We start from the raw sequence: 21,950 nt of genomic DNA, 5'->3' as shown, positions 1-21,950 counted from the left end.
ACCGGTGCCCTCCGCCTGCCTGGTCAACTTTGAGCCGGAGGAGAAGCAAGTTGAAGCAGTGGGCGCGGATCGGGAATCCGGCTGCGTCTGGGTGGCAAAGTGGCCGGACTTAGGTGGGGCAGGAGTTTGCCAGGTGCCATCCCTCGGGGCGTCTGTTTGGCCACCAGTTCGCAGCGAGCCGGGAGGGGGGTTGTGCCTGTCACAGTCACCTGCGGGGGGGGGGGCGGGGGGAAGGGGAGGGGACTGGGCCGGCCACGGGACCCAGCCGTGTGGAAAGGATGTAAATAAGCCCAGCAACTGTCACCACCAGGCAGCCACCACCCGGAGGCAGGGAGGAGCGTGCGGGGCTTCGCCGGGCCCGGCGCCGCAGCAGTCCATCAGCAGGTGGTGTTCGCAACTTTTCAAGGTCAGCCCCTTGGACCGGCTTTCTTTTTTGTGTTTGTTTTGTTTTTCCTCCCAGAATCTTCAAGGCTACCCGGAGCTTGGATTGCATCTGGTGGGGAGAAAAGCCCAGAACGCCGATCGCGGGGAAGACTTGTGAGGATGTGTTTATGACTCCCAGGACCCATCCCCCACGCCCCCTGCGCGCGTCCTCCCTTCCCCGCGCTCCGGGCGGGAGGGGAGGGAGTGCGTGATGAGAGTCTCACTGGCCGCCGCGAGTTAGGCAGCAGGTGTCGGTCCCGAGCCAGAATCCGGCTGCCTGGGGCGCCCTCGCCCAGCCATGCGCCGCCCGGGCGCGCCTGGCGCTCGCCTGGCGCCGCTGCTGCTTCTCCTGCTGCTTCTCCGGGCGTGTGTCTCTTCGGTGCTGGGGAGTCAGACGTGTCTTGGGGAGAGCTGTTCCCCCCTGATCCAGCGTCGCAGCCGAGATGCTCAGGGACTGGGAAATGCTGCTGCGAGCGACGTCCTGCGAGTCCGTGCGCCCAGGGAAGAAGGGCTGAAGGCGGCGGGGCAGGTGGCGTCCTCCTGGGACCAACCGGTGGCCCCCGGCCGCGACCCAGGTGCGGGCCGAGGGGCGGAGGCGTCCGAGCCTCGGCTCTCGGGACCCGCGACGAGGTCCCCCGGCCGCTGGAGATGGAAAAGTGCCCGCGGTCAGGAGCGCCCTGGAAATCCGAGGAGAGGGGACCCCACGGATCTCCAACTTTACCTGCAGACTTCCGAAGAGGAAGAGGAGAGTCCCAGAGGCTCGGGCATTCCCCGACGACGCAGCCAGGAGCCGGAGCCAGGAGCCAGGGATCTTTTCTACTGGCCAAGGAGAGCCGGGGGACTCCAAGGCTCCCATCACAAACTTCCTCCCAAGCTGGGCTACGGACCCTTAGGGCTGGAAGGGCGGACTGTGGCGCTCCCCGGGAGGGCTCTACCCCAGAATGGGTCCTTGGGTGATGAGGTCCACGAACCTGGGGGTCCCCGCCGGGGGAACAGCACAAGCCGTCGCTTGAGACTGAAGAATCCCTTCTACCCGCTGACCCAGGAGTCCTACGGAGCCTACGCGGTCATGTGCTTGTCCGTGGTGATCTTCGGCACCGGCATCATCGGCAACCTGGCGGTGATGTGCATCGTGTGCCACAACTACTACATGCGCAGCATCTCCAACTCTCTTTTAGCCAACTTGGCCTTCTGGGACTTTCTCATCATCTTCTTCTGCCTTCCACTCGTCATCTTCCACGAGCTGACCAAGAAATGGCTGCTGGAGGACTTTTCTTGCAAGATCGTGCCCTATATCGAGGTAATAATGCCTTCTAAGGGGGTCTCAAGCTACTGGCTCTATCCATTCCCAGGATTATAGAGCGTCAAAGAACTGCAGCTGGATGCAGCTACTTGGTTGGACCCCTGGGGCTTTTCTATGGGTCTCTCTTCCATTCCTTTCCCCAATCATGTACACACATACAGGTGTATATATACATATATATGGATATATATATATATATATGTATATCTCCACACACATATACTGGCAGCTTTGCTGAATCACCTTCAGTTTCTTCTGGGCCTGGGAAAAAAAACGATTTTATCTGGTATAGAATTATGTGGATTATAAATCTAGCTCTCTGAATTTGGTAGTACGTGTATTTCTAATTTGCTACCCATCAGAGAGACAAGGGTTAAATAATGGCCAGTTCATGGGTGTCCTCATCAGGGCCTGACAAGACACACAAAAATTAAAAAGGAAGTGATTAGCATGTGTGGATTAGATTTCTCATGCTTCTATAGGATTCCACCTCCCCTGTTCTTCCACCAAGGAAGACTACTGCATTTTCTTTTCTTTTCTCTTTACTTTTTTTATGGCCTAAGTTGGAGTAACTGATTTTTCTTTAAAGGAAATCTTTGTCAGTTGGCTTCATGATATACGAATATCTCTCAAATTCCTTTTTCTGGCTGTCATCCAGACTATTTAAATTCTTAGGTCATTTCTTGTTTCTCTGTGTTTCCATCCCAATTTCTTAAAACTTATTTTCTTTCTTTTTTATATATGAATGATTTTAAGCAAAAATAAGGTACTGGTCACCATAGCACAGAATCTGTTGAGCGTTCTCGAAGTACGTAAAATGTATTTGTGATTTTTATTATGGGGGATAAAGGACTTGCTATTTTAAGGCATTTATTATTAGACTACTAAATTGCTTAGGAAGAAAGAGACATGTAATAGGTTCCAAAGTTTGGAAATGTGAATTGTTTGTTTAAGACTTTCCAACCCCATGCTACAGCTAAAGGTCCTGAGCCATTACTGTGGTCGTTAGGATTTGCTCTGTAAATGGCCTCTCTTTAAACACCAGCTCTTGGAAGGGGCCCAAGTGCTTTGCTGCCAGTAGTGTTTTTAGCCAGCTGGCCCCTTGATTTTCTCCATTCAGACTGTCCTTTTCATTTATGGAAGCAGAAGAAGGGAAACTGTAAATATTCCAGAGCCTCTGATCCTGTCTGGCACTAGGGCCAGTCAACATCATGTTCAACATTGTTCCAGGGCCTACAGCTAAGGAGAAAGTAAACAGAGAACAGTACCTACTTAGAAGACCAAAGCAAAAGACAGTAAATAAGACCCTCTGTTTTCCTGTCAGGGATCAGATGCACAATCATTCTCATGGCTACTAAATCAGCTGTTGCTGTTTTGCCAAAGTACAAGACTTCTCCTTTCCCCAAGCTGGAATTTATATTTCTTTGGGACATAATTCATTGAATTATAGGAGGAGGAGGTAGTGGAATTTATGTTAGTGAATTTGTGTCACCCACTACCTTTCAGTTTGAACTTTCTCTTTTTTTGAAGAATGGAGAAGAAATTGACTTCTGCAAGAAGGAGATGAAGAATACACTGAAAAGTTAAGCAAGAAAGGTTCGCAATAAGAGGAAGTGTATTGGTTTGTCTCAGTGGACTTACATTGGATTAAAGGCATCAATATACTTTAGATAGGAAAAACAATTGACAGATAAAAAACAAATAGGCAAAGAAGAAGGAATTATCAGGTATTTTTTAGGGGGGAGATCTTTAAATGAAAAGAATGACCAAATTCAAAAAATATAAATATAGATTAGGGCCATGAGACCTAAGGGTTGAAAAAAGTTTTTGATAGACATTTGTTTTAATATTCTGTCTTACTGATTCTGATAGTCCAAAAAAATGTAATATCTTCTAAATTTATTTCACATTTCAAATTAATTTCTCCTCCTTAAAAATATTTTGGTTTTGCAACTTTTTCATTGTTAATATTATTGCTCACTTTATAGTTTGTTTTCTCTCCTAAGTTTTAGAGCCCTTTCAGTTTTCTAGTAACTGGTACCAGGATTTTTTTTTCCCAGAAAAGAACAAAATGCACATACTTTTTTTCCCTTGAGAAACTAAGTTATACATTTTTACAATCCACACTTTTTAATGTTCGAGCTGTGAAGGGCAATATTAATATGCCATGTTTTTACATTCCTACCTGGTCTTTATTCTTCTGAAATAAGCTTATAATGTTTCAACAAGCCATGTAAAGAGAGTTCCTAGATCAGTGTCAGCTTCCTATTTCCTAACTTCTGAGGACCAGAACTAAAGTTCCAATCTCAGGGTGAAGCAGTCTGCCTCCAGGAGGCGCTGCTGCGCTCACATAAGATGTGACACTTGTGTATTGGGTACTGAAATAGCTCATCCTAAAGGGGGGATTGATAGGAATATTAAGTTTATCAGGGCATACTTTTTGGTTCTGCACCCAGTAAGTAAGGAAGGGCAGAGGGAGACAGCGAACTGTGGTGCACTGGAGGCAAGGATGTCAGCTCACTCCATGAGGTGTTCTAGGGTTTGCAGTGGCTATGGGAAGAGGACCCAGCTTTTACTTTATCCCTCCATCCCTGCTTCCCTTCCTCCTTTTCTTGAAGGTGCCAAACATGATGGTGGTCTTGATGATCAATTAAAGTTATGTAGGATGCATTTTATGTTCTGAAAATCACAAAACATGTTAGGTTGATAAGGTATTGTCAGTATATTACATTTGTTCAGACTTTTTCCTCCAATTGGGAAACTTTCCCTACACTATTGTTTCTTCTTTACCTAAAGATTTACTACAAGTTATTTGACATTATTGTTTGTCTTTGTGCATTTCTACATTTTGCCCTTTTTACTTTTTATTTATTGGTATTTTATTTTGGGGGAGGGGTAGTGTTAGTGATAGGATGGCAGTTTGAACTCAGGACTCTGCGTGCTCTACCGCATGAGCTACACCCATAGCTCACTTTTGCTTTGGTTGTTTATTTCAGATAGGATCTTGTCCAGTGTTGGCTTCAGACTTATATCCTCCTGCCTACAGCTTCTTGAGTGGTCTTATATCACAGCCATGTGTCATTAGACATGGCTTATTGTTTGAGATGGAGATTCACTAACTTTTTGCCCAAGTTAGCCTAAGTTTTGTTCTTCACAATCTCTGCCTCCCATAGCTGGGAATACAGGTGTGAGCCACTGTGCTGGTTTATTTTGTGTTTTTCTTTTCTTTTTGTTTCATGCCTGGTAATCTCTTGTTGATTATAATATAGGATAAACTTTTTCTGAGAAGCATGATTATCTTTTCTCGTAATGTTATTCTTCTTATATTTTTTTAAATTTAAAATTTTATCCACAATTAATAATGACTGATTTTTACAGTTTATTTTTCCTTTCACATCTCTTGTGTTCATTTTCCTTTTCTACTGTAGCTCTGTTATTTTTCCTACCAATGGTTGTTAGCATAATCTGAAGCATATAATGGAATTCAGTGGAGAGTTAGATTTATGTAAAAACATAGGAGATTGTGTTGAGCAGAAACTGCATGCCCATTTGTTGCCATTTGCATTCAAGTCTTCTGTTAATTTCAATTTGTGTGTCCCAAGGATAGCTCCTGGCTTTCAGGGTCTTTCTTAAGCAAGGGGGTTTTACCATAATGTGGCTGAGTGGGAATGTGCTAGAAGCCATTGTAGTTGCTAAGTTCTCTCTTTCTCTTCCAGGATTATGCTATCTTTGTGGCCGAAGCGATAAATCTCATAAAGGCCCAGGGAAAATGGAATGATGGAAAAAGAAGGGATAGAACAGAAGAGGGTTTGAATGGATTTAGGGGTGATGATCATAAATAAAGCCTTTCAATCTGGTTTACTATGTAGTCACCAGAAAAAAAAAGTTATATTCTACCCTCAGTGCAATAGTTGTATGTCCAGGGGAGTGGGATGGAGTGGAGGGAATGGAATCAGAGGAAAAAGAACAGATAGGCCTAGGTATGCCTTACACAAGGAAATTGACAGGGAGAGTCCTCTAGCATACCACATTGAAAGGATCCCTGCATCTATCCCAGGGAACCACTCGGAGGCAGGCAGGCACAGGAGAAAGATTATCACAGGCTTATTAGAGGAGCCATATTTGCCCCAGAGAGAGAGAGAGAGATAGAGAGAGAGAGAGAGAGAGAGAGAGAGAGAGAGAGAGAGAGAGAGAGAGAGAGAGAGAGAGAGAGAGAATGAACATGAGTACATGTACATGAGTACATACCCGCTATCTAGGTAGCAGCATGGTCTGAGGGTAGGAGGTGAGGTAGATGGGAGTTCAGGTGGGTCTGGGTGGAGAGAGGGAGGGGCCAGCTGTATGTCTGGAACTCCAGGGCAGGGAGGAGCTCAGGTCTGGATGGAGCTGAGGTCCAAAGGTGGGCATAATGCTTACACCTACAACTAAGGATCTAACAAATATTTAAAGAGAAATAATTCAGGCACTGCCTATGGGAACAGGAAGAGCTCTGGGCTCCTTACTTGATGGATAGAAGCCAATCAGTCAGTATGGCAAATGAGCCAGACACACTGGTAAATATTTACTTCTATTCTGAACTTCAATTGGAGATTTGAATGACCTAGGTTCTTATTTAAAGAACTCACACTTTCCTGGTAGGGCAAAAGATTACAAGTAGGTTTAAGATAACCCCAAGCACAACTGTATTTTTTTTTAAACTGAGACACACAATTCCTGTGTCATTGTAAAGAGCAAATGAAGGATCATATCTTACCAAGGCTTTTGGTCAGGGATTTAATCTTTTCTGACCAGAGGAGACAGCTTCCAATCAATGACCCTGAGAATAGTGGTTTTAAAGTTTGTGAAAGAAGTGACACTGTAATGGTTGTGTTTGTAGTCAGCACTATTAAAAAAAAAAAAGAAATGAAAGTGTTGGAGGCTGAAGATGGCATGGCCATACAACTATGAGAGTTTGCACAGATTTGCCTGGAAGGCCTACAATGGAGTAATAGCACATGTATAATGGCAGATGCTTAATTTTTTTCTACTGGTGGATTTGCCATTAGGTATTCTGATGGACTTTTAAGTGGAAGCATGCAGTTTTATGGGCAATTTGAAAGTCACTAATAATATTCTCAGGGAAAATGGACTCAATCTGTGAGCTTGTACTTAAGAAATACTTTATGACTTTCCGTTAATCCCTTTGTAATCATTTCTACATTTCTATAAAGTGAAAATGCTTAGCTGATGACTCTAGCAGGAAAGCAAACCTGTCTCTTAGTTATTTTTATTTATAACTTCATTCCTGAATGAAGTTATATTTAAATTAACTGAATTTGTGACTTACATAGCAAACAAAATCTGCCATACTGAAATTCAAATTTCAAATCATTAGCTATTGCTTAAAATGAGACTACATCTTTTTCTAAGGCCTGTGAGAGAATATGTATTTTTCTTTATTTCCCTGTTAGATTTATTATTTAGCATTAAGCTGCTAAGGATTATATATAAAATAGCAGTACCGAATAACTTATTAAAGGATCGTTTGCATAATTCATTATATACAAAAATCATTTTTTATGTACAACATCATACATTTACTGGTTTACCATCCATCTGTTCATTACACATTTATTGGGCTTTTCTTCAATGAGAGACAGGATATTAGGGGTAGGTAGTAAAAGATTGGAAGAAGATAAGAGGCAAGAGCTTCCAAAGATGAATGCCATAGGCAAACTTTTTTAAAATGAAGGTATGAGAAAGTAATATAATGTTTTCATAATCAAAAATACAGGTTTGAACAATGCAGTAGGAAAGTTCAGGAATGGCCCCGGGATGCACTGGCTCACAATTATACTTGGTTATGACCAAAGATGAGAAGATTCAGGTGAAATCTGCAGTTAAGAAATATAGTCCCTGGGCTGGGAAGGTGGCTCAGTGGTAGAGCGCTTGCCTTGCATGCATGAGGCCCTGGGTTTGATTCTTCAGCACCACATAAGCAAAAAGAAAAAAGCCAGAAGTGGCGCTGTGGCTCAAGTGGTAGAGCGCTGGCCTTAAGCTGAAGAGCTGAGAGACAGTGCCCAGGCCCAGAGTTCAGGCCCCACGACCGGATCCAAAAAAAGAAAAAAAAAAGAAAGAAATATAGTCCCTAAAATAACTATCTTCACTTGATAATTATTATTCTTTATTAACTAAGAGGACATAAAATAAATTAGATTTTAATATTTTACATGTAATTTTTTGCAATGTAGTAACAGTACATTAAATTGAGTTCTCCCCCCCACTCCCCGGAAAATGTCAGAAACATGCAAAGTACTGAAGATAAGCTCAGAGGACTTAGGGAAAGATGGTAACAAGGGAGAAACTTCAGATGTTTTTGTAGATTGTGGAAAAGCATCGTGAATGCAAACGCACAGTCAAAAATGAAGATTTACTTCTAAGGTCCCAATTATGTCAGCCTGACATCCTTCAGCAGGGAAATGGAAGAAAATGAATCTGTAGAGCCAACCAAGCTTATCAGTGCCCAGAGCTGATGAGTGAGGGTCTTACCTTGCCTTTCTGCTAACATTGCATTGACTACAATGTGATGGAATTTGCTCATCTTTTACAGGATTCTGAGGTGCTGAGACTTGGTTTAGCATTGTCACACAGGAAGCACACTATAGCATGTAGGAAAACACAGAGAGGCAGATGGCTAGAAACTGCCAGGGCCATCTCCTAAGTATTGTAATTAAAATAGTATTCTTTGGGGCTGGGAAGGTGGCTCAGTGGTAGAATGCTTGCCTTGCATGCATGAGGCCCTGGGTTCGATTCCTCAGCATTACATAAGCAGAAAAAGCCAGAAGTGGCACTGTGGCTCAAGTGGTAGAGCGCTAGCCTTGAGCTGAAGAGCTGAAGAGCTGAGGTCCAGAGTTCAAGCCCCACGACCAACAAAAAAATAAAAAACAAAAAAACCCTATGGTATTCTTTGTGCCAGAGGAGATGATCTCATCTAAAATTTCAAGGTAGAGTATACAAAGAGATTACTATAACCTTAAGTAGAGAATCTTGCCATTTGCTCAACAGGTATAAATGTGTTTTCTTTAATAATAAAATTTCCATTCAGCACAGGATGAAATCTCAACAACAAGCTTGTTTCTGAGACAGAATTCTTTCAACTTGTAACATTACAATTGTTGTTAATGCTATCTCTGTGCCCAGTTGGATAGCTTTTACTTCATAATATTAAGGAGGTCAAGGTTGTTGATTTGAGCCCATCTAGAAATAAGTCATTCTCATTAAGTCTGTGTCTACTAAGAGCTAATAAGGCCTCATTTTTTCCCCCACTCTCCACATTTTCAGGGTCTTTCCTTCTACATTTATTGTTTTGTCCTTCCATCAAATCTCTTCTCAGAGTGAAGAAAACCTTTGATAAATTAATTTACATCAGGATGTGAGAATTAGAAATATCTATCCTCATAAGAGGCTTAAATAATCTCTCCTTAATAGACTACCAATGGTAGAATTTTGATTAAAGCTGAGAAATTTCATCTTCAAATGTCATTTTTCACTACCACTCAAATCAGAATCACTCAACTATAAAAAAAAATGTGCTGTTAGTTTGAATTCACTATCATGCAAATCACTGCCAGAAGTCTAAAGAGAAGTAGATAAAAATTCATCACTGTGTCTATGGAAGGACCCAGGTGAAAACTGTAACTCCAGATTACCTTAAAATGGTTAGGAGCATGATAATCGTACTGAGGACTGAAAACTGGACTGGGATTTGGGGTGTAATATACAATTAAAAATGAATTTTTTATTCTTTTTCCCCAATTTTTATTACCTTTAAGAGTTGTTCAAAGGGGGTATCTTCTATCAAAGCAATTTTATGAATACAGTGCATCTTGATCAGTGTTACCTCCTTCAAAATGAATTTCTAATTTTTTAGGAATATGGAATATGAACATTTCTTTAGACTGGTTGATTCAGCAGTTACATTAGGACAAGTGAAACTAATCTGCCTTCATTTGCATTTGAACATTAATGAACATGACAAATTTATAATTACATCATAGTGTTAGACAAGATGTAGTAAAATGAATTTTATTATAAAAGAATATACTGTACTGTACACATTTTAAATGATAAAATGAGAATTTTATGGCATAAAATTGCTCAGTATTTAGTTCTAGCAATAAATGTTTCAATAATATTTATAACATTTTCCTGGATAGATTTCATTTGTAATAAATTTTATTTTCCATTATTAAAAAAAGGCTTAAATGATATGCATTCACAGAACTGTGTTGCTTTTTATAACGTAACATTAAATATTTTTTGAAATCATTAGAAGAAGTTGGAGTTGAAAGGAAGCTTTAATTCCATCTGGAAGCATGAGAGGTAAAAGTTTATATGATAAGACAATTTTGGGAACAGTTTCTGAGCTTTTAAACAGTCTTAATTGGATTTTTAATATGTGCTTGCTGATAAACTGAAGCAAGGGAAAAGAAGGTGAAAAGTGAGGCAAAAATAATAGGCAATCGTTGATGCCTTTGAAATATTTTTTTATGTTGTTGAGACTCACATATAAATTAAATTGAATGTAATAGGCATAAATGGATTTTTATTGTATATGTATCTGTTAGATTAAATTTTGATGCTGTTGATGGGGTATGAAGCTTTCTCTTCGAGGAAGATTGATCATGAAAAACTCTACTTCATCCTAGAGATGGTTGCAGGCTTTTTTTTTTTTAATTTTATTTTATTTTATTTGAGAACATACTGTACAGAAGGGTTACAATTACATGGGCAGGATAATGCATACATTTCTTACCAAGCATTGCAGCCTCCTCCTTTGTTTACCCTTCACCTCCCTTCCCAGCCTCCCCCCTCCCCCCCAATCCTCCCCCCCCTCCCCCCCCCCACACCGACATTGTAAAGCTCATTTTTGACATGACATTTTGTACTTCTCATTGTTGCAACAGGTCCACCTGAATCCTTAAACGATTTGTTTGTCCCCATCTCCTCCACAAGTTATACTGACATCAAATATAGTGAAAGCGGGGGTTACACTGTGGGGGAGGGACATACAAAGCAACAAAGAAATAATCTTATAAATGCGTTAGAAACACATGCATGAAGGAAAAAAAACATTAAAATACATATTTAAGGATTGCAGGCTTTTGTGAGGCAAGTTTCCTCTGATTACCCTGTATTTAGTTTGGGAATTATTTTATTTTATTTAATTTATGTATTTGTTCTTGTTGTTGTGGGGCTTGAGCTTGGGGCCTAAGCACTGTCGTTGAGCGTATTTTTTGCTCCAGACTAACGCTCTACTACTCTGAGCCACAGTGCCACTTCTGGTTTTCTAGTGGTTGATTGGAAATCAGTGTCTCATGGACTTCCTGCCTGGGCTGACTTTGAACCACGATCCTCTGATCTTCATCTCCTGAGTAGCTAGGATTTCAGGTGTGAGCCACCAGCAACTGGCTGGTTTGGAAATTTTAATCCAATTGTGTCCAACCATCCTCCCATGCTCTCTGAAGTGAACACCTGTGGTAGAGGGCCTCACATCACTGCAGTTTGGTTAATGGTGAGACTCTCTAGCATGCCCTCCCACTGGTGGGAAAAGCACTATCTCTTTTCTGTACTCCTTGAAGTGCTATAAAGTTGAGAGCTACAGAAAAGACAAGAAAAGCCAAAGGCATTACAAGATCAAGCCATTTAGAGTTTCAAAGGAAACTCTACCCTGTGTTCCTTTTGCTTTCTTCCTGACTGGTTGTTAGTCCTGTAACCCCTGACTCACAAAAGATTATCATTCATGGCCAAAATGAATGGATTTTCTTAACAATAATGCCCTTGTTTCTGAGGGCTACTTGTAAACAAAGGGCAACACATAAATAGATGTATTATATTAGACATTTTTTGGATGAAAAATAGAAGTTAGAATGTAGTTTTCATGACCTTGGTTAGGAATTTTCCTATTTTATAAAAATGAGTGTATTCTATTCATATACATAAGCATGTAGATTCACAGGAAGAAAATTATGCTTAAAAGTACATTGATTTTTTTTGACCTAACAATGGCATCACTGATTTGTACCAGAAAATTTAGAAAAGGATACTATTTACTTTATGAGTTGTACTGTGCTCTGTGCAATCCGTTTTATCTTTTGACAGGTTCACTTTCATTTGCTGTTTGTCTATAATAAACACCTGGGAAACGGAGCACTAGTTACAACAAAGTCTCCATAGACAACTGTTTTCCTAAAGCATCTACGTACTCTTGTTTTATATCATGTTAAAGGAATAATAATTTCATGCATTATACAGAATATGTTTTACCCAAGTCTTCTGTGGGACCTGATGTTTTGCGAATTAGAAACCTGAATGATAGCAAAGAAATCCAGTGGTATATCTTTATATAAAAATTACGTTTCCATGCAATTATTGTGCTTTTCCTTATTAATTTTACTTTTTAAAAACAGAAACACAGGAAACCACTGACTTTCAAATTAGCTTGTGATAGGAAAAAAATGCATTTTTTTTCTTATTAGGGGAGGAGACATTTTCACTTGAGTCTTTCCACAAAGTCACTACTATCCCATACTTGTGTGAATGAATTAATTTATCAATTGCATAAAATAGCAATTTTAAACTGGTTAAACTATGGCTGAACAGAAATTCAGGATTCATTCTATACATACAGATCGAAGAGAGGAATAAAATATTTGAAAAGCTAGAAAATGTCCATGGTTCTTATAACGACTGGATTGAGTTTTTCTTAATTCAGTCTTCCCATACAAATAAATGAATAGCCAAAGAACTTTATTTACTTTCATGCAGGAAACTCTATGCAGTTATGTTACTTGATCACCATTTTCATCATTGTCATTATCATAATCATCATCATCATCAAACAACCCACTTTTTGTTGTTTCTTTACATAACAAAATAGAAAAGGCAACTGTTGAAGCCATTCACAAAAATGTCACTAGAGTTTTAAAGTCCTTTACTCTTTGGCTTTCTTTCCTATTTTTTATATGGCTTTCTTTTCTCTTTTTCCAGTGTTTAATCTTCTCTGGGTCCACAGTGAAGGAAAAAATGTGCATGTGTGTAATTACTCTAATTCCTTATTAAGGAAATTGAAGCAAGGGGAAGATGAGCACTGCCATTGTGTTGGATATCAAATGAAATGTATTGGTCTTCACCAGAGTCAATAGCACCTTTATTGTGATTAGGAATAAACTCTTTCAGTTGATTACTTTGGGTTAGTATAACTTTTAAAATATAATTATGGAACTCTTTTATAACCAGGGTAATACAAACCCTTGCTATTCATTCTCAAGTAACACGTGAAGCTTGAAATTAGAAAATATTGTAAAAACAAAGCATTAATTTTATCCATAAAATACATTAGAATATAAGGGAAAATTTAAGTAATACATTCAAACATTAAAAAAAATCCATAATTGACCAAAGTAATACATAAAACTGATCATCTTCTTTTCCTGGCTACTTACATTTTTTTCATGGAAGCAAAATTCCTACAGCTTTATAAAGTTTACTGTGTGTATCAAGCTGACAGAAAGGATTTTAAGAATGAAATGCTGAGTGGTCTTCAAGGCCTCTTGCTTTTGTGCACCATCCTTGCATTCCGTAGATGTAAGTATAACTCATTCTGTCCTGGAATGGATGCTACCATGTAACTCAGACCATTAAATCTTAAGATTATCCTACTAGACTAAAACATACATGGCATTCTCAAGGATTTAGATCATCTCCCCTAAAATAACAACTGCATTCCATGGGAGGCTTATATCAGGGTTATTTTTGGAAGCTAGTTAGGCATGTGTGTCAGTTTCCTAGGAGATATTTAGTAATTTTTGTCTCTCAATCTCCATACTAACTCCTTGAGTTGATTCTCAACTATATGACTTTGACCCAGAGCCAGAGGAGCCATGGAAACATGGCAGGAATTGGGTAAAGTCAAATAGATCTGTTCAGAAGACAGTAATGAGCCATGTCATAGGTACATTTATCTATTGGGTGGGGAGAGGCAGGTAAGAAATAGTAAAGAAATTCTGTTTCAGAGTCTAAACCTATTCATCATGATCTATGGAAGAAAGCACAATAGAACATTTTGTAATCCTTATCTCTGCTTCTCCAAAAATGTGTGTGTGTGTGTGTGTGTGTGTGTGTGTGTGTGTGTGTGTGTGTGTGTGTGTGTGTGTGTGTGTGTGTGTGTATGACTGAGCTGATGCAGCACTCTCTTCGCCACTGAGAACTAAGTTCAGTAAAGCCATAATGGTACTGAAACAGGAGCATAGACAGTATGGGAATGATCACAAGGAGAAACCCCAGAGTCTATGTTGGTACTGGGGCTGCTGCTCCCTGTGTGTAACCTCTTGACTAGATGTTGGTTCTAACAAAGCTGAAGGTGGCTGCATCTGCCGTGCATGTCCACAGGGCAGGAGCTGAAGGACCGACATTGTTGTTACTCTGGGATACAAAGAACAACAGGACATTGTTGTTGAAAGAAAGATCTTAGAGTTGTTTGTTTTGATTCCATTGCCATTTCTGAGTTTTCCTTTCAAAATATTAATGATGTATTTTCCTCAAGAGTTAAACTTTTTTTTATAATTTTTAAGTTTTTCCTTGGTTTTTGAAATTTTCAAAACCTACTACCTGTCTATTGAAAGTATTTACACTTTCTGGTTTTGTTGCTGTTAACGATTCCTCCTATTTCAGTTTAATTCATGAGAGTTTGCAATCTTACTCATTTCATCTCTGAATGTTGCTTGAAAGAACGATCCCCCTAAGCAAACACTTAACAACGTTCCTCCCCAAAGCATATTTATAGTGATACTAAATTTTAGTAATCAGATATGGTCATTAAATGTAGAAGATCCAACATTCATGATACAGTTTTCTAATTGCATATAATTGCACCATTCATCTTGTTAGAAATTTTAATAGGCTTTACATAAACAAGCATATTTAAGAACTGTGATGGAAATCATGTTATCCTAACATTTAGGAAGTTTAATTACATGGGTATATTTTATATTGGAGTAAGCAGAAACTAGGTCAACCTCATCTTCATATGATTGTGTTTTATCCATTTCTGAGATGTTTTGCTCATTATTTACCTATGCTAAAACTTCCTATAAATTTCTTGAGCAAGTACTGAGTAAGGCTTTTGTATTTTTCTTGATCTTTCACATCACAGAATTTAACATAGAACTGAATTTGCAGATAATATCTAAATTAGTAACACCATAAATGGTGGGCAGAAGAAAACATAGATGCCTAAGTCAACATTGCTAAAAGCAACTTCCAGAAAATCATTTGTGACAGTCCAGCTTACTTCACTTTTTTCAGCAACATTTTCTGATGCTCTTGGGAACCACCTGGACGGTTTTTTCTTCATGTTTTACTGGATCCTACCTGCAGAACATTCTATCAGAACAAAGTAAAATTTGAAAACAAGAACCTGGACACGGGAGCTTCTTAAATTGTATGTAGAAGAACAAAGACAGTTCCCTATATACATGGTTTGTCAAGAAGACTATAGATCTTCCTCAATTTGTTTAAGGTTACACTTTAGTACTAGAACTTTTGGAAATATGCCTGAAGATCTGACCATCTTGACACACAATACAGTTCAAATAATTCCTGAGTATAAAAAGGGAGAATAGAAATCTTACTTAAAAATTTCCCAGGCTTTTGTTATTTTGTGAGATTGACTCTTTGGGACCTGAAAAATGTTTTGCTTTTTGAGACAGAAAAACCTTCTTATGTAAAAGAGCTTTTGCTATCTAAGGAGCTGGCAATCTAACACACCCATCTTAACACACTTCTGCCCATCTGTATTTGTTGTTACATGTCATGAAATGTTCCACATCCTACATGGACGTAGGGATGCTGATGCTGATACTTGTGGTAATTCCAGGCATTTGAAGATCTCTACACTTATAATTAAGGAGATTGAGTAGAAGATGCTATCTATTGTGTACTGAATTTAAGTAATGACAGAAACTCCAGTGAATAGATGTGAACAGAGTGTCTCTTCTTACAGCCTCTGGTATTGCTATATTACTGAACTTGCCTTTTAATAAAAACACTTCCATACTTTTAAAATAATGCATGGCATAAGACTTGGTAGCTTCATCTTTGTGGACTGACTCCGGGCATACAGTGAAATAAAGGTATTACAAAGATTTCCCTTCAGCTGGGTGCTGGTGGCTCAAGACTGTAATCCTAGTTACTGAGAAGGCTGAGATCTGAGGATCATGGTTCAAAGCAACTCCAGGCAGGAAAATCCATGAAACTTTTATCTTCAATAAACCCCCAGAAAACAGGAAGTGGTACTGTGGCTAGAGCATTAGCCCTGAGCTAAAAAGCTGAGGGACAGCACCCAGGCCCAGAGTTCAAGCCCCACAACCAACCCATCCCCCGCTCCCCCCCCCCCAAAAAAAGATTTGCCTTCGTAAAAACTTGAAACGTTTTCTGAAGATTGTATGCATCAGATCATTTGAGGTTTTTTTTGTCTCACATCTTAAAAGGAATCAAAATAAATGAAAAACTTAAATAGAAAGTTAACAACTAAAAAAATCTATAAGACGAACTATTGTTATTTTTACATGCTATTGCTTGACATAGATCTTCAGATAATGGGCACCCTTCCCACATTCCATAAGGAAGGTCACAAATGGTATGACAAAGCATAGGAGTGGAAGGAAATTGTGCCATGTTAGCATTCATATTTGGAATTGTTTGAGGTTCTGAGAACGGATGCAAACAATCTCATGATTATGAATGATCCATTAATTAGAAAGTTGATTTTTACGAAGTGTGTGTCAAGATGGCTTGTTACCCCATCCAGCTAAGGTTGGTGGCTTTGTTCATGGTTTTGTCTCATGTTCTGAGCAATTTGGAGAGTAAGAATTGTGCTTGCAGCTCGACCATGATCTGTTCATTTGCAATGATTTAGAGCTGTATTAATCACATTTTTCTTCAGTTTTGCTTTTCCTGTAAGTAAAACCTTTCTGTGCTTCTTTACAGACGGTCTCCACTCATAGCTACAGGTCTGGTCACATCCTGGCTGGTACATCCTCATTTCCCCACTAGTACTAGGAGACACTGTGTGATGTGTCGTGTGTGGGAGGAGGAGAGAGTATTTGCCATTAGAACTCTCAGAACCCACACAGCAAGTTGCCATAGCTCTGGGGACAGCGACAGCTTGACTGCAGTAGATAAACAACACGTGCTTAAAGTATTAAAATCGCCTGACAAATGGTTTTCCTTTTGTCACCATGGTCCCATCAAACTCTAAAAAGTTAGATACTGACATTATGCGTATTTATTTCCTTACTCTCTTGACAAGGGATGCTCTTATTACGATGTTTCTTGTACATTCCCATATGCGAGCATGGGAGAGGAAAGTAGCATACACAGATTTGGGCAGGACAAAACTCAAAGTCTTTTCTTCACCAAGAGAATTTCTTTTAAAAATCATATTTTATCTGAAACCTCACTGACATTTTACAGTCTATGCATTGGCCTTGCTCAAATATATAAATAATGACTGCATTTACTCCACACTAAATTGCTTAAATTTCCCCTGAAATACCTGAGTAGATTTGATGCTCTCAGATGATTACTGTATTTATCTTTGACTTTGAGAACCACTCAACTCTCAGTGGTATGTGATGATCTCTAGAAAGGAATGGTCCATATTTTATCCATCTTTCTCTCTCCAGTATTGAGCTAAGTGCCTGGTATAAATCTCACATCAGCAAATATGTTTGTGTCAGGTATGTTTCTGTGTGCCTTGTGAGAGAATTGGTGGTGCTCAGTTAATATTTAATTAATAGTGTGTCCACATTAGGGACATGTCAGGGAAACCCTCTGAGTGGAAAAAGTAGGACTCTATTTTTGGGGTGGTGCTGGTGGTTGAGAAACAAGTAATTGTTCATTGATTTAATTGTTGATTTTTTTTTTTTAGGTTTCTGGATCAGTGCCTTTTCGATATGCTGTGTGTGTGTGTGTGTGTGTGTGTGTGTGTGTGTTTGAGAGAGAGAGAGAAACAGAGAGAGAGACAGAGACAGAGAGAGAGAGGAGAATTCTGAGGCTTGAACTCAGGGACTGGGCGCTATCCCTGAGGTTGTTTATGTATGTATGTATGTATTTCTTTATTTTCTCTCAAGGCTAGTGCTCTACCACTTAGCCATAGCTCCACTTCTAGCTTTTTGGTGGTTAATTGGAGTCTCCCAGACGTCCTTGCCCCAGCTGGCCTTGAACCAGGATGCTTAGATCCCAGTCTCCTGAGTAGCTAGGATTATAGGTGCGAGCCACTGGCGCCCAGCTTGGGTAGGTTGTTCTTTTTGGCCATGTAAGAATGTTTTTTGATCTAAAATTTTCCTGCAGCTAGGATATCTAAATATGCTAGTTGGTTTCTTTATGCCCATTTTTATGGTTACTTGTATATACTATTTTAGACACTTTATTCTAGTAGCTCATGTATCTTTAAATTTGATAAACATGTAATCCATGATTACATGTGATGTCTGTTTCTCTACATTATATCCTTTGGCATAAAATTCTATTGAGGTTGATTATATCTCCTATATTGTGATTTATTCTTTATTCTTTGAACTTATTTTCACTTGAATTTCATCAGTGGGATTTCTCTGAGTCCTGGTTATGAAGTGTATTCTTCCAGAGAGGACTTTTTGTCTTTTTTGCCTCCACTAGACAAACATAAATGTGGTTTAAATGGCTTTTTGTTTTTCTACAGAGATGGTGTGAATTCTAGTCCTAGTGTCATGTTAGTTCAGGCTCTTACAATTGGCTATTTTTTTCTCCTTCCCTCTCTATTCTCTCTGGCTACTATAATTTAGGCAACTTTCATTGTTTTCCCCTTTTTTTCTTTCTTTTTACACCCCTGAAAACATCAGAATTAGGGGAATTCCAATTTCAAAAGGAAATCTCTGCCCTAGTTACTTCCACTTTGGTGCTGGTTTTGTCTCCTACTTCTGGGGACCTGGGAACCTGTACCAATTCTGTGGCTAAAACTAACTTGACATGGGGCACCAGTGGCTCCGGTCTGTAATCCTAACTATATAGGAAGGTGGAATCTATCTGAAGACCTCACTCAGTTTGAAGCTATCCCAGACAGAAACATCAAAAATATTCTCTATTCAATTATCCACCCAAAAAGTTGGACGAGAGGGATGGCATAAATGGTAGAGTACCAGTGAAAATGCCCAGTAAGATCACACACACACACACACACACACACACACACACACACACACACACACACACACACACACACACACACACAGAGTGTAGTAGGATAGGTATTAACTTGCTTAGAGTTCATTTTCTCATGGATTTCTTTGCCACTGGAAAATTTCGTTCTTATTTTCTATAAATGAATGCCTTTGCAAGCAATATTTAAAAGCTTTGTTTTGCATTTACAAAAAAAATTGAGGATGAGTTCTAGTCATCCAGCTTGCTGGGAGCAATAAGCTTTTTTTTAAAAAAAAAATAAGTTTTTTATTATGAAAATACCGTACAGAGGGGTTAGAATTTCATGAGCAAGGTAATGAGTACATTTCTTATCAAGCATTGTTGCCTCCTTCTCTGTTTTTCTCCTACCACCCGTTCCCTCCCACCTCCATGACTACACTACCCCCCACCTAAATTGTAAAGTCCGTTTTCCAACATAGCATTTTGTACATCTCATACCTCATTGTTGCAGTGTGCCCACCTGTATTCCTACTTAAACAATTTTTCCCTTCCCTCCCCAAATTATATTAAGCCAAGTAAGCCAGGCCCTAAGAAACATAGGTCCCATGGTTTCCCTTATTTCCAATAACTAGTATATGTTTGAGACAAGCAGAAAAGGTCAGATAAAATAATGTTAGGTGAAATGAACCCCAAGATAAGGACACAAGTGGTTTTTTCTTTCTTGATATTATTTCTAGCAATAAGCTTTTGAGAGCTTGCTGTATGTAATGCAAATTATTCGAAAATATGATCATGGAATTCTATTTTATGTGTAATTAACACTGGACTTGATCTTTCCATTCTTTTTTGAACTTTATTTTATTGTAAAGATGCTGTATAGAGGGGTTACAGTTACATGAGTAAGGCAATGAGTACATTTCTTGTCCATTCTTTATGGCTCTATCTATGGCTCTATCTACTCCCTCCCTCCCTCCCTCCCTCCTCCCTTCCTTCCTTCCTTCCTTCCTTCCTTCCTTCCTTCCTCCCTCCCTCCCTCCCTCCCTCCCTCCCTCCCTCCCTCCCTTCCTTCCTTCCTTCCTTCCTTCCTTCCTTCCTTCCTTCCTTCCTTCTTCCCTTCCTTTCCCTTTCCTTGCCTTTTTTTCTTTCTTTCTCTTTCTCTTTTTTCATCCTTTCTTTGCTTTTCCTTTGTTTTATACATTTCCTCTCTTCTCTTTCTTCCTCTTTCCTTTCTTTTTGTCTACACCACCAGGCAAAGCACCCAAAGCATTACAATTTTTTTCTGTAAATCTGTTTACCATGATTCATTTAAGATGAGCATCTCAAGCCCTCCCCCTGCTCCTCTGCGCTCCTCCCTCGCCTCCTCCCTCGCTCCCGGGCAGGTGTGTACTTCCCAGGGCTCTCAGCTTTGTGAGAACCCCAAGGTAAATCTCTCCCATGTCCTCCCCAGGTGGCTTCTCTGGGTGTCACCACCTTCACGCTGTGTGCGCTGTGCATAGACCGCTTCCGTGCCGCCACCAACGTACAGATGTACTACGAAATGATTGAAAACTGTTCCTCAACCACCGCCAAACTGGCTGTTATATGGGTTGGCGCTCTGCTGTTGGCTCTCCCAGAAGTTGTCCTCCGCCAGCTGAGCAAGGAAGATTTGGGGTTCAGTGGCCGAGCTCCTGCAGAACGGTGCATTATAAAGATCTCTCCGGATTTACCGGATACCATCTATGTCCTGGCCCTCACCTACGACAGCGCCAGGCTCTGGTGGTATTTTGGTTGCTACTTCTGTTTACCCACCCTGTTCACCATCACCTGCTCTTTAGTGACTGCCAGGAAGATCCGTCAAGCAGAGAAAGCCAGTACCCGCGGGAATAAGAGGCAGATCCAGCTGGAAAGCCAGATGAACTGCACAGTGGTGGCCCTGACCATTCTGTATGGGTTTTGCATCATTCCTGAGAATATCTGCAACATCGTCACGGCCTACATGGCGACCGGGGTCTCTCAGCAGACCATGGACCTTCTCAACATCATCAGCCAGTTCCTTTTGTTCTTCAAGTCCTGCGTCACCCCCGTGCTCCTCTTCTGCCTCTGCAAGCCCTTCAGCAGGGCCTTCATGGAGTGCTGCTGCTGTTGCTGCGAAGCGTGCATTCAGAAGTCTTCCACGGTGACCAGCGATGACAACGACAACGAGTACACCACGGAGCTCGAACTGTCACCCTTCAGCACCATCCGCCGGGAGATGTCCACCTTCGCTTCTGTCGGAACGCATTGCTAACCGAGGACTGGACTTGGCATCATCAGCCTTGTTCATTTGTTTGGTTTTCCTATGGGGTGAAAGTTTTTACTTCGTAGTTTTCCTTACAGGAAAAAAAAACCATGCAAAAGGAAAGAAAAAAAAAAAAAAACAAGAAAGAAAAACATATTAACTACTATAGAACTGATTTTTTTGCAAATTTAATATTTGTGCTCGGAGAAAGACATGTTTATATTTAGTTATTTAAGAAGAATGGAGAAGGCTGATAGTTTTAGATCATTTTATCTGGTCTGGTGCTAATATTTTATTCAAGAAAAGTTGCTGCACCTTAACTTAATAGCTAGATTTCTTGCTTTCTTTTAAAAAATATAATCCTTGTATATTGGTTCTAGCCATGTGATATTTGCAAGTTATTTTACGTTTCGGTTGTGATCGAAAGTATATTGTATATGGTATTGTGAGATGATTTGTATGTTGAGAAATTTACAAAGTAGCACCAAATAAATTACACTCTATTCTTTAATGTCATTGTCAATCTACTTTTAACCAAGACTCAATAAATCTTTTACTTGCCTTAAAGACACAATTACTGGTTCTATGCACAACTTAATAACAACTTTACTGTTTTACAATTGTATTTTTCTTTATAGTTTCCATTATATTATAGAAACTAATAGTACAGTTTCCTCATAGTAATATGTATGATTCACAAAATAAAATGTTTAAGCAAAAAATTTATTTTTAATACTTAGAAATAGT

At 39.8% G+C, this 21,950-nt stretch overlaps 1 protein-coding gene across 1 annotated transcript; it reads left to right on the top strand.

The window, feature by feature from the left end:
- The first annotated feature begins 711 nt into the window (after positions 1-711).
- Positions 712-21,714, top strand: Gpr37 (G protein-coupled receptor 37). The gene is made up of 2 exons (XM_042696017.1): positions 712-1,723; positions 20,394-21,714. Exons 1-2 carry the CDS (start codon positions 722-724, stop codon positions 21,210-21,212), a joined length of 1,821 nt encoding a protein of 606 aa, XP_042551951.1. The 5' UTR covers positions 712-721; the 3' UTR covers positions 21,213-21,714.
- Positions 21,715-21,950: the final 236 nt, after the last annotated feature.

Source organism: Dipodomys spectabilis, unplaced genomic scaffold (genome assembly GCF_019054845.1).
Source record: "Dipodomys spectabilis isolate Male_0828 unplaced genomic scaffold, ASM1905484v1 ptg000197l, whole genome shotgun sequence".
Taxonomy (NCBI): Eukaryota; Metazoa; Chordata; class Mammalia; order Rodentia; family Heteromyidae; genus Dipodomys; species Dipodomys spectabilis.
This window is presented reverse-complemented; position numbering and strand designations above follow the sequence as displayed.